General features: G+C 44.6%; 2 protein-coding genes across 8 annotated transcripts in view; one reads left to right on the top strand and one right to left on the bottom strand.

The window, feature by feature from the left end:
- STAB1 (stabilin 1) overlaps positions 1 to 10,837 on the top strand; it is a 98,648-nt gene extending 87,811 nt beyond the window's left edge. For 5 of the 6 annotated variants that reach the window (XM_043552237.1, XM_037904337.2, XM_037904336.2 and 2 more), the window contains 11 exons: positions 667 to 860; positions 1,914 to 2,058; positions 2,918 to 3,051; positions 3,782 to 3,947; positions 4,468 to 4,574; positions 4,906 to 5,025; positions 5,366 to 5,518; positions 5,658 to 5,777; positions 7,396 to 7,542; positions 9,105 to 9,203; positions 10,132 to 10,837. In XM_043552237.1, coding sequence (XP_043408172.1) covers positions 667 to 860; positions 1,914 to 2,058; positions 2,918 to 3,051; positions 3,782 to 3,947; positions 4,468 to 4,574; positions 4,906 to 5,025; positions 5,366 to 5,518; positions 5,658 to 5,777; positions 7,396 to 7,542; positions 9,105 to 9,203; positions 10,132 to 10,182 — 1,436 coding nt within the window. In that variant the 3' untranslated portion in view covers positions 10,183 to 10,837. Of the gene's footprint in view, positions 1 to 666; positions 861 to 1,913; positions 2,059 to 2,917; positions 3,052 to 3,781; positions 3,948 to 4,467; positions 4,575 to 4,905; positions 5,026 to 5,365; positions 5,519 to 5,657; positions 5,778 to 7,395; positions 7,543 to 9,104; positions 9,204 to 10,131 lie in introns of those variants that run through there. The other variant, XR_006292503.1, reaches the window with a different exon arrangement.
- Positions 10,838 to 10,911: 74 nt separating this feature from the next.
- NT5DC2 (5'-nucleotidase domain containing 2) overlaps positions 10,912 to 20,253 on the bottom strand; it is a 62,498-nt gene continuing 53,156 nt past the window's right edge. Inside the window, exons 12-15 of one of the 2 annotated variants that reach the window (XM_037904338.2) lie at positions 18,226 to 18,366; positions 16,788 to 16,852; positions 15,503 to 15,775; positions 10,912 to 12,411 (exon numbers count right to left, since the gene is read on the bottom strand). In XM_037904338.2, the coding sequence (XP_037760266.1) occupies positions 15,514 to 15,775; positions 16,788 to 16,852; positions 18,226 to 18,366 (468 nt within the window). In that variant the 3' untranslated portion in view covers positions 10,912 to 12,411; positions 15,503 to 15,513. The remainder of the gene's footprint in view (positions 12,412 to 15,502; positions 15,776 to 16,787; positions 16,853 to 18,225; positions 18,367 to 20,253) is intronic. The other variant, XM_043552238.1, reaches the window with a different exon arrangement.

The raw sequence follows: 20,253 nt of genomic DNA, 5'->3' as shown, positions 1-20,253 counted from the left end.
CCCTGCCCCAGCCCTGCCTCTTCTCCCCCCTCCCTCCTGAAAAGTCCTGAGCACTGCCAAACAGCTGTTTGGTGGCAGGAAGTGCTGGGAGGTAGGTGGAGGAGCGGGGATGCAGCACGCTCGGGGGGTGGCGGCGGGGGGAGTTATGGCAGGAAACGCAGCCCACAGGCCGCATGTTTGAGTCCCCTGATCCAGACCTGATCCTGATCCAGACCTTTGTGGAATGATGCAGGTGCTTTGTATTTAAATGTCACAGTGCAGGACATTATCAACCAATCAGTATTTAGGCTTGAGATTTTCAAATCTGCCTAAGGGATTTGGATGCCTAATTCCATCTCAGCCTTAATGTATACGATCTGTTTCTATTTTAATCTACAGGGAATGCCATTAATAAATATCAATCCCTGTATCCATTATTGTGCAATATTCCTGTTCCTGCCAGGCACACTGCAGTATACAGCTACTCTCTAATTGCACCCACTGCCATTAGTTTGCTAATATTTAATTGTGGTATGAAAAGACCAAAAAGGTATTTGTGAAAGAAGATCGATCCATGCAGGACTCTCCCGAAGTCACACTGGGGACTGTCCCACTAACAAGGGCTGGAGGATCAGGCCCTTGTAAAGCCTGCTGAGTTAAAAGGCTGAACTGTCTTTCTTGCCTTAGTGATTGACCAGTGCCGGGATTACAATGGAGGGTGCAGCGAGCATGCCAACTGCACTCAGGTGGGTGTTCAGCTCTCCTGTACCTGCCTACCGGATTACCAGGGAGATGGCTACGTCTGCAGCCCCATAGACAGGTGTGCGGATGGCAGGAATGGAGACTGCAGCGAGCACGCCTTGTGCATCAGCACTGGGCCAGTAAGTATGTCGTGAACACCAAAGGCATTTGGCTGCCCTGCCCATGTTGTGGGAACAGCACTGAGATGGACGAGGAACACTGGCACCACCACACAGGTGCAATGGCAGCAGCTAGTCTACATGGCAAGAGCCATGAGCAATAGCTTTCTAGTCAATGCCTCCCCAGTCATTCAACCCGCCCGATTCCCCAGGGCTCTCTTGTCACCATGTGCCATACTCCGAAGGTTGGGGAAGCCTGCCTTGCTGCTAGCTTTCAGGGGTTAGCGTTCCTCCCCATACAGCATGGCGTGTTCTCTGCTTAGAGTGAACCCTGTCCCCTAGAGTGTGGGGGGGAACAAAGAATGGTGTGAGAGGGACTGCCTGTGGGACGGGGAAAAAGCTGCCCCCCCCCCCCCCCCGCAGTGGCACCATGTCTCTTGCAGAGGGGCTGGTGACTGTTCTGCTGCAGTGGGAGGCAGGACTGGGAGAGCCCATGAAGGCGGGAGTGGGGGTGTGTGTCACAGCTGTGCCATGGAGCTCTGCTCCGTACAGGGCAGTGTGCAGAGAGGATCTGGAAGTGGCAGTGCTACACAGTTCTGCTTGCTGCCTCCCTCCCCTAGCAAGAGGTTGGGTGGCAAGGGCCATGGGAGTGACACCAGTCCTGCGGCAGGAGTGGCAGTCACGGAGCTGCTTTGCAATCCTGGGGGGTGGGAGGGGCATTTTTCCATGTAAGTTTGGCTGGACATAGGATTTGTCCCCCACAGTGACTGAGCCCATCCCCTCTCTGGGGTAGGGCCACCACGTTGGGAGCATATTCCACGGGGTCACCTTGTGACATTGCAATTATGGCCTCTGGTGGCACCGCCAGATCACACCACTTCTCAGGCCCAGGGAGGAGCTCAGCCTGGGTTGCAAGACAGGAGGTTGTCCTGTTACGGTCAAACTTCGCCCAGAAATTTCAGGATGGTCAGCAACCCCATTGCTAGATCCAGTCAGGCCTCAGCAGGAGATCATGGGGTTCCCGAGCGCTAGGACTGGCCTCCCTGCTGCCCCGGGGATTCCTTTGTGTTGCAGAACGCTCGGAAGTGTGAGTGCAAAGCGGGTTATGTTGGCAACGGAATTCAGTGCCTGGAGGAAGCTGTGCCACCCACCAACCGCTGCCTGGAAGAGAACGGGCACTGCCACCCCGAGGCCATTTGCACTGATCTGCACTTTCATGGTACGAGTCCTTGTTGCCACCACTTTCCTCTTCAGAAAACACGAGTTGGGGAGGCAGAGGCAGTTCTGTCACCTCTTATTTCAGACCACCCTGCACAGAGGAGATGGGTAGCCCGTTTTCCGGCCCCAGGCTCTATCAGACATAAAGCCTGTTTCCTCCCCTGAGATTTCTACCTCAGACCCAGTGGGGGCTCAAGGGTCCCTTAAAATTCTCACTCTCTTGCCTCTGTCACTTGTTAATGTGTAAAATCTCACAAGTTAAACAAGGTCAAGCTGCTTGGAAGAGACTCGAAGAAAAGCCCTCATGCAGCAGGAAGTGGTGGAGTTGGGTCAGTAGGTGGTGCTGTTCCCCCTGAGTCTAGGTTGAGTCAATAACCAGTATGGAGTTAGGGAGCAATGGTGCAGAATGGCTTCCATCTTCCCCCCCAGAAGTGGCTGTATTTTAATGATAGATAACCCTGCTGGTATGTGTATATATCCTTTAAAATGTCAAAAGTAGATTAGGTCTGCAAGGTCAGATTCAGTGGTGTACACTGGCAGCTTGGCATTGCCAATGTGGTGTCCAGCAGCTGCTGAATCTGGCCCTTGCTCTCTAGGTGTGAGAGTGAGAAACACGCACACACATTTGTGTAGAGAAGTATTTAGGATCTAGGTGAAAGGCACTTTATAAATATATATTATGTTGGATCTTCAGATGCAGCCACCTTGCTGATTTGCAGGAATAATCGAATGCCCCTAAAATTGTGCCTGAGATTATTTTTGGCTGTAAGATCAGAGGGCTCTCTCCCAGTCAGGCCCTGAACCTGTGTTTCCGGAGAGCTCCCTGTGAAGTGACATGCACTGGCATGGTTGTTTTCCAGACAAAACCGTTGGCGTGTTCCACCTCCAATCGCCAAGAGGGAAGTACAGCTTCACCTACGGGGAGGCTGAGGCTGCCTGCCTGGCTGAAGACGCTGCTTTGGCCACTCTCCAACAGCTCTTAGCAGCTCAGCAGGTAAAAGCAGAGTCACAGCTGAGCCAGCTCTTGTACCTCGATGGGCCTGAAAGCGCCAGTTTGGTGTTGGGCGCAGTGATCCACCTCGTTTTGGCTTTTTGGCACCTCTCCTTTGGGTTGGAATCCCAGCTTTAGCAGCAATGTGGGAAGCAACCCAGGGCAAGTGCTCTTTTATACAGGGTTCTGAGTGCGTCCATTACAGCAGCCGGGCACACGAGTCACGTGGCCATTAGCTATTTCAACAGATATTATCCCTTCAAAGTGCCAGGTGCCTTGCACTTCTTTTTCTGTGATGGGAACGCGCTGAAGCTGTGTATGAGCCACAGTGCCCCAGAGCAGTGGGGCTGAGGCTGATGTGCTTTGATGGGCTGGATAAATGCCAGGCAAATGAACAGTATGGGGTGGTGGTGTAGCCGTATCAGTCCCAGGACATTAGAGAGACAAAGTGCGGGAGGTAATAACTTTTGAACCAACTTTGGTTGTCTTTCTCTTGCCCAATAAAAGATAATGCTTTATGCCAATGAAGCATCAGGTTTCTGTTTGCCTAAGTAAAATGATGTCCTTCCAGGATGGGCAGTGGAGAGCAGTGTATGAATTACAAGGGCAGGGGTATCTCCTTTATACAGGGCTTTCAGTAGAGAATACTAAAATGAATCAGTGCCGTTATAGAAACTGATTCATGGCTCATACAATCCTGTCTCTCACTGGACAACTTCTTTTCCTGTTGCAGATGGGTTTCCATCTATGCTTAGTTGGTTGGCTCAATAATGGCACTGCAGGATACCCAACTGTATACCCGACCCCCAGCTGTGGCTCCAACCACATTGGCATTGTGGATTATGGCTCCCGAAAAAACTTGACTGAGAGGTGGGATGCTTTCTGCTACAGAGCTAAAGGTATGGAGAGACTCAGTATTGGCTCTGTTGGAATCTGCAGCAGGGAATGTGATTACACACGTTTGTATCTCAAAGGCGTGTTATATCAAGAATTTATGCTCCTTTTGATTATGCACACACCACAGCGTCAAGGGGAAAACCTACCCAACACATCTGCAATACACTGTCTCTCTGTAAACGCTACACTTGCCGGTTTCCACTACATTGGTTTATGCCCTGAACATTCTTATTTAATAACATGAAGCACCAGAGATCTCAAAGTGCCTTATAAAGGCAAGTAAGTGTTTTGAGCCTCCCTGTTACAGATAGAGAAACTAAGGCACTGGGGGTTAAGTGAGCTGCCCAAGCTTACGCAATGGTGCAGAGAAGCCAGGATTTGAACTCCTAGTCCAGAGCTCTATCCACTGGACCACAGCTGCCTTCCGCATGGACAGAAATCCTAAGCAATAGTTCAGTGTATTTGTTGTCTGAAGAGCTCACACCCAATCCTGTCCCGCTCACATCTTTCTCCCCTTTGCAGATGTGAGGTGTAATTGTAGAGATGGGTTCATTGGAGACGGCTACTCCTGCAGTGGAAATCTCCTGGCTGTGCTGGCTGAGCACTCCAACTTTTCAACCTTCTATTCTGTAAGTGTTGGTGCCACATTCTCTCTAGCCGGGGAAGTGGGAAGGGACATGCTCCTCAGCAAAGCAAAGAAGGGAATAATAGGGAATCCCCAGATCGCAAAGGTTTGGAAACAAAAATCATTGAAATGGAAGACAAGATTGTGTGCTCTCTGAAGTGCCATGCACAGTGGGAGAGTCAAGCTGCTTCCTTTCATTGCCAGTTAATGTCTCTGCTATTCTAGCAAAGGTGAGGAGAATTCACTTCACATCTCCTGGGTTCTGCTGGCCAGAATGTTCTGACAAACCCGCAGCTTCAGGCTGGAATTTAGAATTCTCTCTCTCTCTCTTCCAGATGTTACTGGATTACACCAACGCCACGCAAGATGGACTTGAGTTCCTCAACTTCCTCTCCAATGACACCACATATAAAACTCTCTTTGTACCCTTGAATTCTGGCTTTGGGGTCAATATGGTGAGAAAGCTGGAGAGAATATGGGATTCTCTCATCACTGGCGACACAGAATCTATAGCTATTTGAATACAGTGTTGTTGCTTCCTTGAAGGATTAGGGAAACATGCTCCAGAATGGCTGAGTGAGTTTTATGTCTGAAGTGGGTTTGTTCTGGCTCTCTTTTGCTTGGAATGCAAGAACTAGTCTGGCGCCTTGTCTACACTGCACTCCAAGAAGTCTTTCTCCGTTGACTCATTGGACAGCATACAACTAAAATGTTGAAAGAGCAGCAAATGCCTGACTTATTTTCCCTCTGCTTTTGACTCTGCCTCATTCTCACTTCTAAACTTTGTTTTCTCAGAAATTAACATGGGAGGAGCTGAAGCTCCATGTCTCCCTGAGTGATGTTCTCCTCTTGAGCTCCAATCTCACCAATGGTACCGTTATACCTTCCTGCTCCGGCTACAACCTTCTCATTGCAGATGCTCCCCTGCTGAATAGCACGCAGCCCCCTGTAAGTATGTTGGGCCAGTTCAGTACTCAGCCAGCTTCTCTTGCGTCTAGGTAATGGGTAGCGTTTCCTGTCCAAAAAGGCTTTTTCTAAAACATATTCACATTGAGTCCCTTAATATTGCTGCTTCTTCTTGTGACAGGGTTCCAAAGTGGTTAATAATACCCTAATAGTACAGTGGGACATTCTGACTTTCAATGGAATCATTCATGCCATCGAGGGGCCACTGAGGATGCCTCGGCAGCCTGTGCACCTGAATCAGGCAAGTTGCTTGTTCAATTCCATTGAGAGTTTAAATGGCAGGTTTAAGAACACATGTTGGGTTCGGTTACTCTGCATCAGAACAGGACGAGTCCCATTCGGTGCGTTCACCAAGGCCCTACTGTGCTGCGGCCTGTGTCATTAAATAGAGTCCAGCCTAGCCATACTCTGCACTGCTGCAGTGAAGAACCAGACTGGGGCCACACAAGCTTGGGCTCCCACTCTTCGGGGTAGCTGTGATGTGGAGAGCAGGGAGATAGCTCGGTAAGGGTAGGGCGCTTGCCTTAGAAGTCGCTAGCATGTAGAATTTTATCAACGGACCTTTGTGTTAGTGTGTGTCCTCGTATAGCCAATCCTAATGCATTCTGTATGGTGTAACGTGGCAGGAAATCCCAGTAAAGCAAAGCAAGAATTATTTGATCATTTGGGCACAAGGCTACAGCTGAGGCTTGTGCAAGTAACGTAAACTTGCTGTGCCTCAGTTTTCCCACTGGTAAAATGGAGATAATACTTAGCTACAGCACAAGTGGGTTGAAGCTAAATTAAAGTACTTTGAGATCTTTGGGTGGAGGCTGCTAGGTATTAAGATATACCTACTGTATTGATATACAACACAGGGATGAATTTAGTGTGAATGGCTCTGCGTACTGAGTCAGTTACCCTTTAGTTCTCCTGTAGTATAATGAGCTATACATACACATCAGAGAGTTCTTCTGACCTCAGATCATGTATGTTAGTTACCAACTACTCCCTCCTCCCTGCACAGAACTATACCTGAGTGTTTCGCTTCCCGGCAAAGGTCTGTCCTCTTCTCCTTGACCATTGCTGGAACAGGCATCCTTTCTGCCTACCTGGTGCAGGTGTGCCTCCGACTCCATGGCAGAGCAGCCCTCCTCACCTTCTGCCTGCTGTTTTAAGGGACAGGAGGACCAGCTAATGGCCAGTTCAAAGACATGAGAGTGTGGTACCTGTACATTTTTAGATGTATTTGCATAGCCATTGCTATGACTGGACTATAAAACATTGAGAACAGCATGAAGCAAACAAGTGGCACCAGTACAAAAACATAGGCCCCTGCTGTTAAGTAATCCAACGGATAGCATCAGTCTGAAATATGCACTCTTTTTGTCCACCAACCAACAAAAAAAGAGAGCTAGTCTCCTCTCGTTCGGCCTATTGCTGCGTGCCTTGAAAATGTAATAGTGCTGAGTAAAGGCATGTCCCAAATCTGCAAAGGGAGGAGACAACTTTACATCACAACAGAGCACAACGGAATGTAAGGTAACCAGTGTAGTGATGATGAGATGCATCAGTGTATGTATTATAGCTTCTTTTGAAACTTCCAGGCAGTAGTAGGATAGTGGACTAACTGGTTTATTCTACTACATAGTTGATCACTTCCAGTCTGAGCTGTGTGTGTAAGATGGGATCAGATCAGGAATGAGTGCAGCACACAGGGGAAATAAAAACCTGCATAAATGTTCCAGGTAGCCAGCTCTCTATTTCAAAGGTGTGAAAAAGTTTAGTTTACGCTTTTTTAACACACCAGTTGTCTTAAAATACATAATGAAGAACTGCCTTAGACACAGAACTAAAACAACCTAGCGTGTCTATTACAGGTTACTAATGCTACAAAATCATCTCCTCCTGTGACCATCGGGGTAACATCCGCTGCTGTTGTGGTGCTGCTGTTATTCGCTGTTGCCGGCGTGTCCTATTACTACCAAAAAATAAAAACCCCAGGATTCCAGTTCCACTACTTTCAGGTTTGGAGAAAAGTATATTCGCTATTAAAAAAAAAAAAAAAAAAACCCCAAAACACCTTGCTTCAGCTTCTCTCACTAAAGCACAAACCATTTCTGTTATCCATACTGCAATGGTCATATGCATAAGAGCTCAAGCTGTTACAGTAGCCAAACTGGGTGACTGCATGCAGCTAAGAACTCTTGTGGGGTTTTTTGCTTTCTGATGCATTTAAATGTCAGCCTGTAGCTAACCTCTCCCTGTCGAGTCACATTTACATGTGACCTTTGGACATGGATGAATAGTTTCCCCATAAAAACATTGAGAAAGTTTTCCAAGACGTATTTCCATCTGTTACGCTTGTTGTTAGGCTACTGCCCAGGATGTATTTCTGGAAAAAGAACTTGGATGGAGAAGTGCTAAGAATTCTCATCTTTAAGGGCTTGTCTACATGAAGCAAATTCTAATGCACACAGATGTGTTGTGAACTAACTGGCCACTGCTGGCACATCCTAAAAGTTCCCTAGTGTGTGCCAGGAGGGTCTACGCAGGCCAGTTGGTGCGTGTTACTGCACCATGTATACAAGCCCAAAGAGTTGGCTTGGGTGAGAGACACACCTACTTTTAATCAAAATTATTAAACATGAGGGTGGAGGGAGGTTTAAATGACAAGTAAATTCTTTAAGGTAAGACAGCCATTGCACAAGGGACATGGGGGAAGATAACTATTAAGGCTGCAATAAAGGATTGTTTGATGTGGTTGACCTTCCAGTTTATACTGTCACAGCTTATGAAGGTGTGTTACTACAGCCCTATGCTCTTGGCCTAGATCTAATGAGAATTTGGGTCACTGCAACATTCTCTTCTCACGAGGGGTTGTTGCTGCCCCCATAACTTGCAATACTAGGGCCATGTCTACACTGTAGGCACTACAGTGCCATAGCTATGCCACTCTGTAGTGTGGACACAGACTACTGTGACAGCAGGGGTATTTCCTGTGCTGGTAAGTTAAGCATTCTTCCATTGACCTAGCTGTGTCTATACTGGGGCTCAGATTGGCATAGCCTGACCCTCATGCCATAGCTATGTAGACCAGGCCTATGATTTAGCCACTATGGGAAGAACTGGATAATTTGTAGTGTGGTGTCTGCAGACTGCATACATGTAAATTACAGCTTAAACTAGAGTGAGGTTACCAAGGAGTCTGGTCTAGGCAATGGAACATGTTAAAAAGTTGCTAAGCACCTTAAACCTGCATTGTTGTGTGGTAACAGGTATAAATGGGTATGAGGAGAAGGAAGCTAGAAATATGGAAACCAGTGTGGGAGGTAAATGAGCAATATGGATTAAATTACCCTTAACTGATCGCTCATAAAAATAATTACCTTTCTGTGCATCTTGGAAAAGATTTTACATTTAAGAAAAAACTCCACTGCCTTACTAACTAGAGTCTGTAATTCAATTTCATTTTCATTACCTTGTTAATGCAAGGAACCACAGAAGTGCTCAAGACTGCAGTAATTATGAACTCACCTCTAGAGGATGGGGAAGATCGATACCTAATCTCTTGTACCTTTGCATACAGGCTGACCTGGAAGAGGAAGAGCAGGCCAGGAACCCGCCCTTAGTGTCATTCCCAAATCCTCTCTTTGGGGCCCAGAGCTTGATGTGTGAACCATTTGAGGTAAGAAAATGTTTCATCAGAACAAAACAAGTGAGACCACTTGTTTAAAACCTAACCAAATTGGGGGAAGGGGAGTTCATGCTTGGTAGGGGTGAATGGGATTTGGTAAGGATGTAAAAACAACCCTTAATCTGCACTTATCACAGGGATGTTTGAGCCAGACAGGAGAGAAATCTCTGGACATAGACAGATATAGTGCTTCAGCATAGTCACTTGCTACAAGGGTTCCCCAGTCACTATAGTTAGTCCACCTTATGAAGAGGCAGTAGCTAAGTCAATGAAATAATTATTCTGTCAACCTACTGCTGTCTACACTGGGCTTTAGGTGGCTTAACTGTGTGAAAAATCCAACTCCCTAAGTGACACAGCTGGGTCAGCCTATCCTTTAAGTGTAGACCTGACCTAAGGTAAGGGGAATCTCTCCTCTCTTTAGTCCAGGCATTGAACTCCCATTGACATTTTTAACCATGTTAAAAGCAAGCACCCTGCACCTATAAACTGAATTAAAAGCATCAGTAAATAAGTTTTCAATGTTGATTTAATAAATTAGATGGCAGAAACCACAGCTGGGTTTTAGCAGGCAAGGGCTCAGTATCCTCTTCCAATGAGAAACTTCTTCTCTTAGTCTATTTACTCAGGCTTTGCAGGGAGAGATCAGTACAGAGGTAGGGTGATGTCCCCTTCTTACCCCAACCTGCTGCTACTTCTATAGCAATTTCATGTAGGGAAGACTGCAGTAAAGATGTTCGCTGTAGTGTCAGGGCAGTGAGAACTCCCTTCAGAACTGGAATTGCCTAGGAAACCAGCCTTGCATTCCTGCTGCTAAACATGTAGTGAGTCAAGGGTTAACTTTAGAATCTTAAAGGATGTGTTTGTCAAGTTAAGAGCCAGCTGAGGACCATGCTAACAGTTTCTGTGTCTGTTTCAGGACTCTTTCAGGGGGGAAGATTTATCAGACACCCACAGAATTCTTGAGTAAAGCATACAGCAAGCCAAACAAAGGGGGAAAATAAACCACCATGTTCTTGTTGCATGCTAGTGCTAAGTGGAGCTTGCCCACATGTCCTGCAAGGGGTAAGCAGATGAAGAGTGAGCTAATGGTTAACAGTAAACCAAACAAACTCAACAGCTAAGATACCTCAGTTGAACTACCCTAAGACATACACACCTGCAGTTACTCTGATGACTAGTGAATGTCCTTGTTGATGCAGCTAAGAAAACCTTCACTGGAACAGCGAACACATGACTCCAAGCTGCCACGTGGCGCTCTGCACTGATATTCTTCCATAGCTGCAGGAGGGGAAATTCACTACATACATCTGAAGAATGTTGCTTTAAAATAATAGTACCATGTGTAAAATATAGCCAGTACTACACAGTCATAATCCTCCAGGGCTAAATTACATATATAAAATGGAGTGGCACACAGCATCTGATAGCTGGAAAAAACAGTCTGGCCAGAAAACCTAATGATTCTAAGCCTTTAAACTGGTGAGCATGACAAACACCTTTTTATTCAGCTGGTTTGTTTGCTTTAATGACTCCCCAAACAGGCTTAGACTGAAGTCTGTGCACATTGCACTGTTTTGCTGATTAGTATTGTGGTTCTTCAATAAACTGCACTTTTAGAACAAGTCTCCTTGTCAGATTCTCAGCTGTTAGGGGTTAGAATTGCAGTGGTTAAGTGAAACCAGATGGTAAACCATTATTTCATACTATGATACTTTGTTTATTTACCACACTTCTATATAAGTTTAAAAGAAAAGAACCTACCACAATGAGCTACAGAAAGTTATTTAGACAAGAACTTCAACATGCTACATTTCAAATTATTCTCAAACCACACAACCACCATTGGTGTGTTAAATTTTCAGAGAGCCAAACATCCACTTGAGTTTCCTATTTATTTGAAGACCAACTACATCAAATTTGGGTGGCTATACTATTTGTCTTAGTAAAGGCATCTAGAGGATGCCCAGTCTGTCAAGTGGTAAAGTTGCCACCACAATATGGCAGATGCTCCTACAGCAGAGGTAACATTCTTCTGTTGCAGCATACACATTACAATTCCAGGGTCACAGATCACAACATGATAGTCCAAGACATTACATCACTAGAGAATGCAGTAGTATAGCAATCTTTAACAAGTTATTTACATTAATGCTAGTTATTTTGGTGTTCAAACAAAAGGTGGAATAGTTTCAATGTTTAAAAAAAAACAAACTCAAAGCCATTTAACATCCAGTCACCAGGACAGGTACCCTGTTTATGTACTTGAGGTATCATGTTCAACTGTGGTTAGAGTTGCTACTCACTGCCAAAGATATTCTAGAACATTTTATTCTACCTACTGTCCTCACAGCTGCTGCATTAATACTGTTTTATGGCATTGGATTATTTTACACATTTTCCCTAGCTGCTATGGGATTTAAACTTGGCACAGAGCAATAAGCCACTGGCAGTCTGTCTACTAGGCACATAAAAGCCTTCCCCTTCAAAGCCACACATGCACTAAGAATTCTCTGTATAGGCACAAGTCTAAAATGTAGATTTTAAAATGAAGTTCACCTATCCTAACACTGTCCCACCCTAATGTTCTCAGTCCAGATAAAACACTTGTGATGTGGAATGGTGAAATTACAAATTTCTGTATCTTCCTGCACCAGATGAAAGATGCCATTTCTTGTAATTATAGCCACTGATATTTTGTTCCTCTTATACTTCCCCCAGCTGCACAAGTCTCATGTACCAAAACTTTGCTACAGATTAAAGGTGCTCAAACCTGAGCTTGACCTTTTGCTACAGTACATAGAAAACAAGGTTCCATCATGATAAACTTTCATTATACGGCAGTCAGTCAGTTCACAGCTCTTGATAAGTTAGTTAGCATTCCCCACCAAATCCATCCTCCTCAGAAGCAGACACTCCAGGGCTGGTGCTTGGGGGACTCTGCCCTGATTTCTTTGGGGCAAGCAAGTACTGCTCCTACAACATATCTTACACACAGTAAAGGAAATCATGCACTTGGCTGTGCTGCCCTAGTGCATAGGAGGAATACAGTAATCTTTAGCTTCTCACACCACAATTTAGCCCTAACACTGAATGGAAAATTTCAAACATCAATTTCCTTTCCACGGTTTCCCACAATCCTGCTATGTCTGAGCTCCTCCATTCAGCAGCTCCCAGAGTTGGTTCACAGTTGCAGCCCCATGAATCATTCCAAAGCTATGTAGAAAAAAATCAGTAACAAAGAACTTCAAAGGAAACCCAGTGCACTAGGCAGAGAGCCCACAGGGTAAGCTTGTGGGAGATGCTGCTAGCAGAAAGGACATTGAGACATTCTGCAGCCCAGTATCTCCTGCAATTCTCCTATGTCTGGAAAGTAGAGAGCAGTGAACAAAAGTAAGGATTAACAGGAACATGCCCTACCACCTACAGCCCCTTACTGGAAAACAAGGCCTCTGCAGATGACAAAGTCCACATTGTAATGGCCTATAAAAGGCCTTTTTGAACATAGACTCAAAACTTCTCACCAAAAATAAATCATTGTTGAGCTTTCCCTTAGTCCTGCTCAGATTAAGAGTCAGAAAGCTCCCCTTCTTCAGCACAGGAGGGTGAGGCAGTGAATAGTTTTTCTTGCTATTTTTTTTTTTTTTTGGTTTTGTTTTGTTTTTTACTGCTTGTGGATGTAGGTGTGCTGCTGTGGCCTTCCACAGTACCTGAAGCCTTCTAAAAACTGCCTTCTGAGTCCTGCTCTGCCAGGTCAGCCATTGGGAAGAGTGGGGCTTTGTTAGGAGCTCTTTCCCTACAGCATTCAGCATCCACTTCAAGATGGGGGAGGGGAGGGGCAGGGCACTTGAGCCCCACAAACCTCTTGTCCTTGCATTCCAGACTTCCCCTGGGATGGCTGGATGAGGCCCTCCTAGTCACGTTTCCCTCACTGTCAGCTTGGGAGAACATTCTTTTTTCACATGGTGCTTTCAGGGGTGCTTCTTCCCTTCCAGCCGAGAGGTGGAGGTGATGCAGCAGAGGCTCCTGTGGTTGCAAACCCAACCCCGCTCAGTCCCAGAGCAGGGAAGGAGAAAGGCAGTTAAAAGAAAGAAAGATGAGGTGGCAACTGGGGCCTCCATCCATAGCCTTGCCATTCTAAACTGTACACCAGAATTGGGCGAGATGATGCTGGGCTGTGGAAAAGGCTTCAAATAGGCTGTATGCCTTTTCTTCAGAAAAGCAGTTAGCCACTTAATTGCTTCTCCCACTAAGCGGAAGTGTCTCTAAATGGAAATAAACAGCATGCCCGGATTTTAAGCACAGCTGAAAAATTTCTATTGGCAGGCAGAAAAAAGAGGGTGTCATCGATGTAATGGGGAGGAGGGATATTTATGCTAATACGTCTGTTTTATGGCGATATAGACTTCAGTCAGATGTTACTGCTTTCTGTGTTTAGAAACTCCTTTGACAATTGCAAGGATGTAAACTGACTGCATCCCTCATGTCAGATACAAGCATAGAGTTTAAATTTCATTTCAAGTGTTGTACTACTCCTGCCACCATTTATTTTAAGATTAAACCAGAAAAGAGAGAGTTTTATTTCTCTCAGCTTTAGACAGGTTCTCATGGGTTAGCACACATGTTTGGGGTGTAAACATTACAGGGGAATGTTTTAAAATATGGGTTTCAGCGTAACATTTCCATATGGCTTTGGGTTGTATAGAGCTGACAAAGCTGAATTATAGGCCAGCTTTGACCCGAGAAGGGTGGAGGGAGGATTATTATTAATAGCATCCCTGTCTAGGAGCAGCTCTCAGTGCTTTCATCCTTGTCATAATATTTCCAACTACTTGAAAGAGCGGTAGTAAGATTCCTGGCAGCGTGCAGAAGAGATTAAGTGATATGGTGTGTGCAAAGTACTCCATCACAAAGCAGCAGCATAGAAGTTATGCTTCTCTGGCTGGGGTTGGCCCTTTCCAACTCCTGTGGCTCCACCCCTCCAGTTACACAGACATTCTACACTTGTAAAAAAAAAAAAAAAGTAATCTAAAGTTTGTCATTGTGAATTTTCTAACTAAACAGAAGCCGAGGCAGAGCTATAGCTAGAAATCACTGTCTCCTACCCAAAGATATTTGGCATAAAGTAATCCCCATCCATTGTCAACAACACTGGTTTCATTTTTTGGAAAAATATATTTAACACAAGATTCACCGACTTCTCCATGCCTGATCACAATTTATCCTTCATTGCTTCCCCCCCCCCCACCCGCTACTGAATCAGAATAATCTCTTCCACAACTGTCGGAACAGCCTTGATGAGTCAAGAATACGAACAGGCCTTATTCTAATCTCAGTTTTACATTGGGGGTGGTGTAGCTTCACACCAGCCCATGACTTCAGAATAAGGCCCAATTTGTGCAAATACAAAGGCATTGCTCATCTTATTGAAAAGATGAGAGCTCTAAGCTCTTTACTATAAAACAAAGCTATGTCATTTAAGGTAGTGTTTTAATTGATTTTTCCAGCAAATAAATTTTAACACTGAAAACTAAGTGTTGACTTAAATATATTTAAGACTAGGACATAATCAAAGATTTAAAATCCATTATTATCTAGTGATTAATTTAGCTTCAATGCTTTTCAAAACAATCCTGAAAGACATGGCAAGTACATGATTTTAATTTCAAAGGCTGCAAAAATGCACCTTCTAAGCAGTGTGTGTCACGATCTTAGCTTTTGAACTGTTTCTATAAGTGAAGGAAAAAAGCCACTATATTCGGAGACCAAAACATTCAAAAGTTAGGTTGCCTAAAATCAGCTTTCAGAGGCGCTGAATAAAGCTTTAAATTTATGGGAGAGAAGAGTGGTGGGTTTGCTTAGCACTTCTGAGAATTGGGCCACTTCTAGCTAAGGTGCCTAACTGCAGTGTTAGGAGCCTAATTTCAGCTACCCCTATAAGAAGATTGGGGCCAGAATTTGGGCAAGGACTGAAGATGGAGTTTTAAAAACTTTAGGGGCTCATGAAATGAAGCTTGCTGTGATTGGTTTACTTCTACCTACCCAACTCTGAGAATGCTTTGCTAGTTAAAATAGTCAATCATATCTCCCTTCCATTTAACTTAAGCACCAATTTGCTGGCAAGGAAGATATTTGGAAGTGCTGGAAGGCAAGGTTCAGTGATGGTCAGGGACAACGCACAACCCACACCCGTGTTAAAATCACCTTTAACGATAGACAATCCATGGCCAAACAGCCTGACCCTTTGTACAAACAATTCTAGCACTACATTACTGTAAAGTTCAGCTCACACACTTTCCCTTTATCGGATGTGCACCATCTCCTCCAGGAAGGGGGTCTTCATACAACCGGTGCAGAGCTGATCCATCCAGAGGGGCGCCTCGTGCTGCAGAGGGGTGCGCCGGGGGAAAAAGGTGAAGTTCACATCATAGTTCAGCAGGCAGCTGATGGATGCCATGTAGATATCAGAGAACCGGATCAATCTCCGAGAGAAGTAAGTTGGGTTGTGGAAGGTTCGGAAGATGCTCCCAAATTGAGGATTGAATAGGTTCTTCGAAAGGGACCTGAAAGGAGAGGACTTGGTTTGCACGGGCTAACATTCAGAGAAATTATTATTAACAGAGATTTTGTAACTAATTTGACAATTCAGACCTTGGAAACAGATACTTTGCACAAGGCTTTAAAATTTCAGGGTACCAAAACCACCAGGGCAGGTACTTTCCTTATGGGCTGTGCTGTGATAGAAAAGACAGCAAGAGATTATTACTGGAGTCTAACCTTGATTGAAGATTACCCAGAAGTGATGGTACTAATGGACCTAGTAAACGTAAGCAGCAAGGGCTACAATTTCCTCTTAGGGAGGATGAAGACAATGGTTTGATATCCACTGCCAAGTCATTCCACGCCTGCCATAGGAGTCCTGCCCTGTGGGAAGAATTTATATATCTATATTGCTTAAACTTTAATGTTAACAGGATAAAGCAAGACTCATCAGGGCTGAATTGAAACAAGTTTGTTCAAGATGCCTAGTTTCATCTAAGTAAACGGTGAGTAGGCTCCTGAGCCAAGCTCTTGAAGTGAACAAGGAAGATGAAAGCCTAGGCATTTAGGCCTGGAGCCTACAACACTTACTCATGTGAGTAAGGACTTGCCAAGTCAGCTTCTTTGGATGGAAAAATATAGATAGCAATGAAAACAATCTGGAGTGGAATCTGTCATTTAAGTGGTTGCATCAGTGGAGTGAATGCAGGTGGAATGACAATATTTTCTGCACTGTGAAAAGATAGCTGTGTAGCTAGCTTAAAAATTCTATTAGATTTCACAGAGAAATCTCTTACAGCAGACCTCTGAATAAAGGACAGAGCTCAGCCCAGCTTCACTTTTAGAAGTTGCACTGCTTCACTAGCTACAATCATCAGAAACGAACTGGGCACTGGAGATCCAATCCTTGATTTCAAGATATCTACATTCATAGGAGCATATTCACAAATTTAGAGTTTCCACAGGAATATTCTGCAAGGAAGGGAAGTTTGCATGCTCATCCTAAAGCGCTCTGATTTAGATACATTGAGTCACCTAATTTCCTGACGCTCTTGCATCCATTCCAGCAGCACCTGCTTTGATTCTGCATCTTGATACATCTAGAACAAAAAAGCCCAGTAAAAGAGTTAAATCTAAACACAGACTTTTCTCAAATCCTTTTTCCTGCAGGTGATAGTGCCACTATCAACTAGGTGCCAGTTATCTGTCTATGGCCCTCAGCTCAGCAACGTCTTTAATTTTCTCCTTACTGTTGATAATTGTAAGTGTCAGTGACTAAGAAAAAATACAAATTGTGAGACAGGCTGTAAACCCACCAAATTCCCTGCTTTTACTCTCTAGTATTTGTGCTCTAGGAGATGCACCACAACTGTGCACTACTTGGTTTAGAGAGTAGTCACTGGTTAATCCCCCAACACTATCTAGCAGAGAGCGTTGGTTGCTTATAGCATATTAATGTCTGTGGAGGATACAAAGAATCCTCACGAAAACTTCGGTTAAGTCATACACTGTGGGTTTTTTGCCTTATATTTGTGCAGGAGTTTAGGTGACTAAAGAGGGAAGCAGTAACAGCAGTGGCTTGATGTTGCCATAGCACATGCATAGGGTAATCTTCCTCCAATCAGTTTTGACACCTACAAATTTCTTTGACATTAAATTGCCTTGTGCATCTCAAACTCATTTTCCCCAGTCCCCTATTAGACTAAGCCAGACTGAAATTCAGGTCTGCAGAGATGAAAGGTAAGTGCTCACCCACTGCTTTCTTAGTCATGATTAGCAAGTTAACAGATAACATGCAAAACCATTCTTTGAGCTCTGCGGAGGATCTATAACGTACACTGATTTAAAGACTCCATTTTAGCAGGGATTTGATTTTAGGACTTGCATCATGTTATGAAAAGTGCCATCATTTATTAAATTAGTGGAAATGAAAGCCTAGCGACAGACAGGAAAGCTGCTTCCAGTCTGTTTTATTTCACAAATCAGAGTAACATTCTTCCGATAGTTAGCCCTCCCACTCGCTTTTATAATTGTGGAAAGGATACTGGGGAAGGAATGAGAGATGGTTAATTAGAACTTCAGGTTGCCATGAGACCAGCAGGATGTGGAACATATTTTGGAGGATATGTTAGTCACCTGCCAGCGTAGTAGACACCCATCCCCATGTACCACCAGACTAGTATGCAGAAGGAATTGTATTTCCTCATCAAAAAAAAGTATGCTACCAGCAACTCCACCTCTGCCACACTACCTTAAATTCTTATTGATAAACACCACTGCTATTCTAGTCTGGGACCTAACTGGAGAATAGACAAGTAGTAATACTATGCCATGCAGCAGTTTTATCAGAATGGTCCAGTCTACAGGGGCACAAGGAGACCAAATGCAATCTGACCCAAGCCAAAAATCTAAACCCTAGTTCTGAGAGTTGAAGACTAGTTAGACTCATTAGCCTGGCTCTGCTCCATCTTACCTGCATTCTCTCCAGCAGCCCTGTGAGTGCCTGTTGCCAGGTCAGCGAGTGCATGTACTGCTCTGTATTAATGATCCGGATTTCAGGTTCCAGTTCTGGTACAATGGCTCCCGTCCTCCAGCCGTGACGCAGCATTAAGTCCTAGAAAGCAACCCAGAATTTTACACTTTATCTTACAACACTCTCCGGTGTAAGTGGTTTTGAGGAACAGGACTAGAGTTTTCAGAAAAGCAGCTTTGCTCCATTTAGTATCACTGGCTTGAATGTTAGTGTTTTTATCCTATGGAAAATACTGGCTCACAGGGTCTGGAGCATCATTGTAATGGTGCCCTCAGCTTCCTGTACGGCAGGGAAAATAGAGGTCTCTGCTAATCTCTTCCAAAAACCAGGGCAGTTAAATTGGTTCAGAGATGAAGGCTCTTACATGACACACTCGGGTTCCTCTTCCAGACACACCCTCCACCCCTTGTTCTGTGAGCTAAAAGACCAAGCAATCAAGTTCTGCACTAGACTGCAGGGCTACATCACCATTCTTTAATGCCAGGGGTAGAGTTTTCCATAAAGTGCCCCCGACACACAGACGCAGGGAATAACAGCAGACAAAGCCAAATAACTCCTTGCCCCATTGCAGTCTCAGTTGTATGGCCAGGTTAAAGACAGAGCCAATTTTTAGCTGCGTTTAAAAAAAATAAAATTAAATTTAAAAAAAAAAAGGTCTCATCTATACACAGATGTATATTTCACGGAGATAGGCCTCGAGGGCCATCAGCAAACTTGAAATAAGATCTTACAAATTGTTACCCTTTTTAGAAAGGGAAGACTTTAAAAATTTGTTTAGACAAATGATTGGCGTCTTCTGAAGCAGACATGGAATTGTTGACACCATGGATTCATTTAAGACTGTTGTATTATAAAAGCAGAATACTCCGCTCTTGCCTGAGGGAGCCAGATTGGAAAAAGGCCCAAATAGCAGGTCATGGGAAAAATATATGATCCCTTGGCACCTTAGAAACAATACTTGTTATGAAAAAACTACAGTCAACTGGGTTGAACAAATGCCAGGTTAAAAGGGAACCACCCATTAGAATGAGCCACAGCAGAAAGTCAAGAACAGCCAAGTAGATTGCTTTTCTGAATATAAACTCACTGACCACAGTGCCTCAGCTGGACATTAACATTTAGGATGCATATTAGAATATAAAGGCACCACTTTGGGATTTTTGTCCCCATGATGTAGTGATTCATGCACTGCAGTATTAGGAGTTTATTGCCTCAGAAGCTCAGACACAATAGCCAAAACTATCCACTTGGTCTGATGCCTTCCTAGTTACTGGAGAAGATGAACCACACAGAAAATAGTAAAAACACAGTGGGTAGTGCAGTCTGTGAAACAGTGGATTCTCCATCAGTGAGAATTTTTCAATCAAGACCCAACAGAAATTAGTTTAGGGGAATCCTATGGACTGTGTTATACAGAAGGTCAGATTAGATGATCACGTGGTCCCTTCTGGCTTTATAATCTATGAAACATGTCAGTGACAAACCAGAAATACCTAAAATCATAATTCAACGATAGCACGAGTACCTGCCAAACAATATGAAAGCATATCAATGTCAGGAATAAGATGGGCAGTAGGCAATGGTATAACAACAAAAGATAGGCTAAGATAAGCATAGTGGGGATACCAAAACAAACTGAGGAAAGGTGATCATAAGTAAGGCTACGATTTAATCAAGGGTATTTTTAGTAAAAAAGTCATGGACAGGTCACAGGCTTTCCCCCGCCCGCCTGTGATCTGTCCATGACTTTTACTAAAAATACCCCTGATTGAATCTTGGGGCGGGGGGAAGCCTGTGGCACTAGCTGTGTGTATATGGGGGGGGCGGGGGGGGGGGCGCTGAGGCCTGAAAGGTCAGTGGCTGCACCAGCTGCCACCCGGGAAGGGGGGGGAAGAGAGGAGAGAGGGGAGGGAGCCTCCCCAGCCACTGCTCCAGCAGCCCCAGGACTGCTGCTGGGAACTGCCAAAC

The sequence above is a fragment of the Chelonia mydas genome, chromosome 7 (genome assembly GCF_015237465.2).
Source record: "Chelonia mydas isolate rCheMyd1 chromosome 7, rCheMyd1.pri.v2, whole genome shotgun sequence".
Classification (NCBI taxonomy): domain Eukaryota; kingdom Metazoa; phylum Chordata; order Testudines; family Cheloniidae; genus Chelonia; species Chelonia mydas.
Note: the sequence above shows the minus strand (reverse complement) of the source record. Positions and strands in the feature narration are given on the sequence as shown.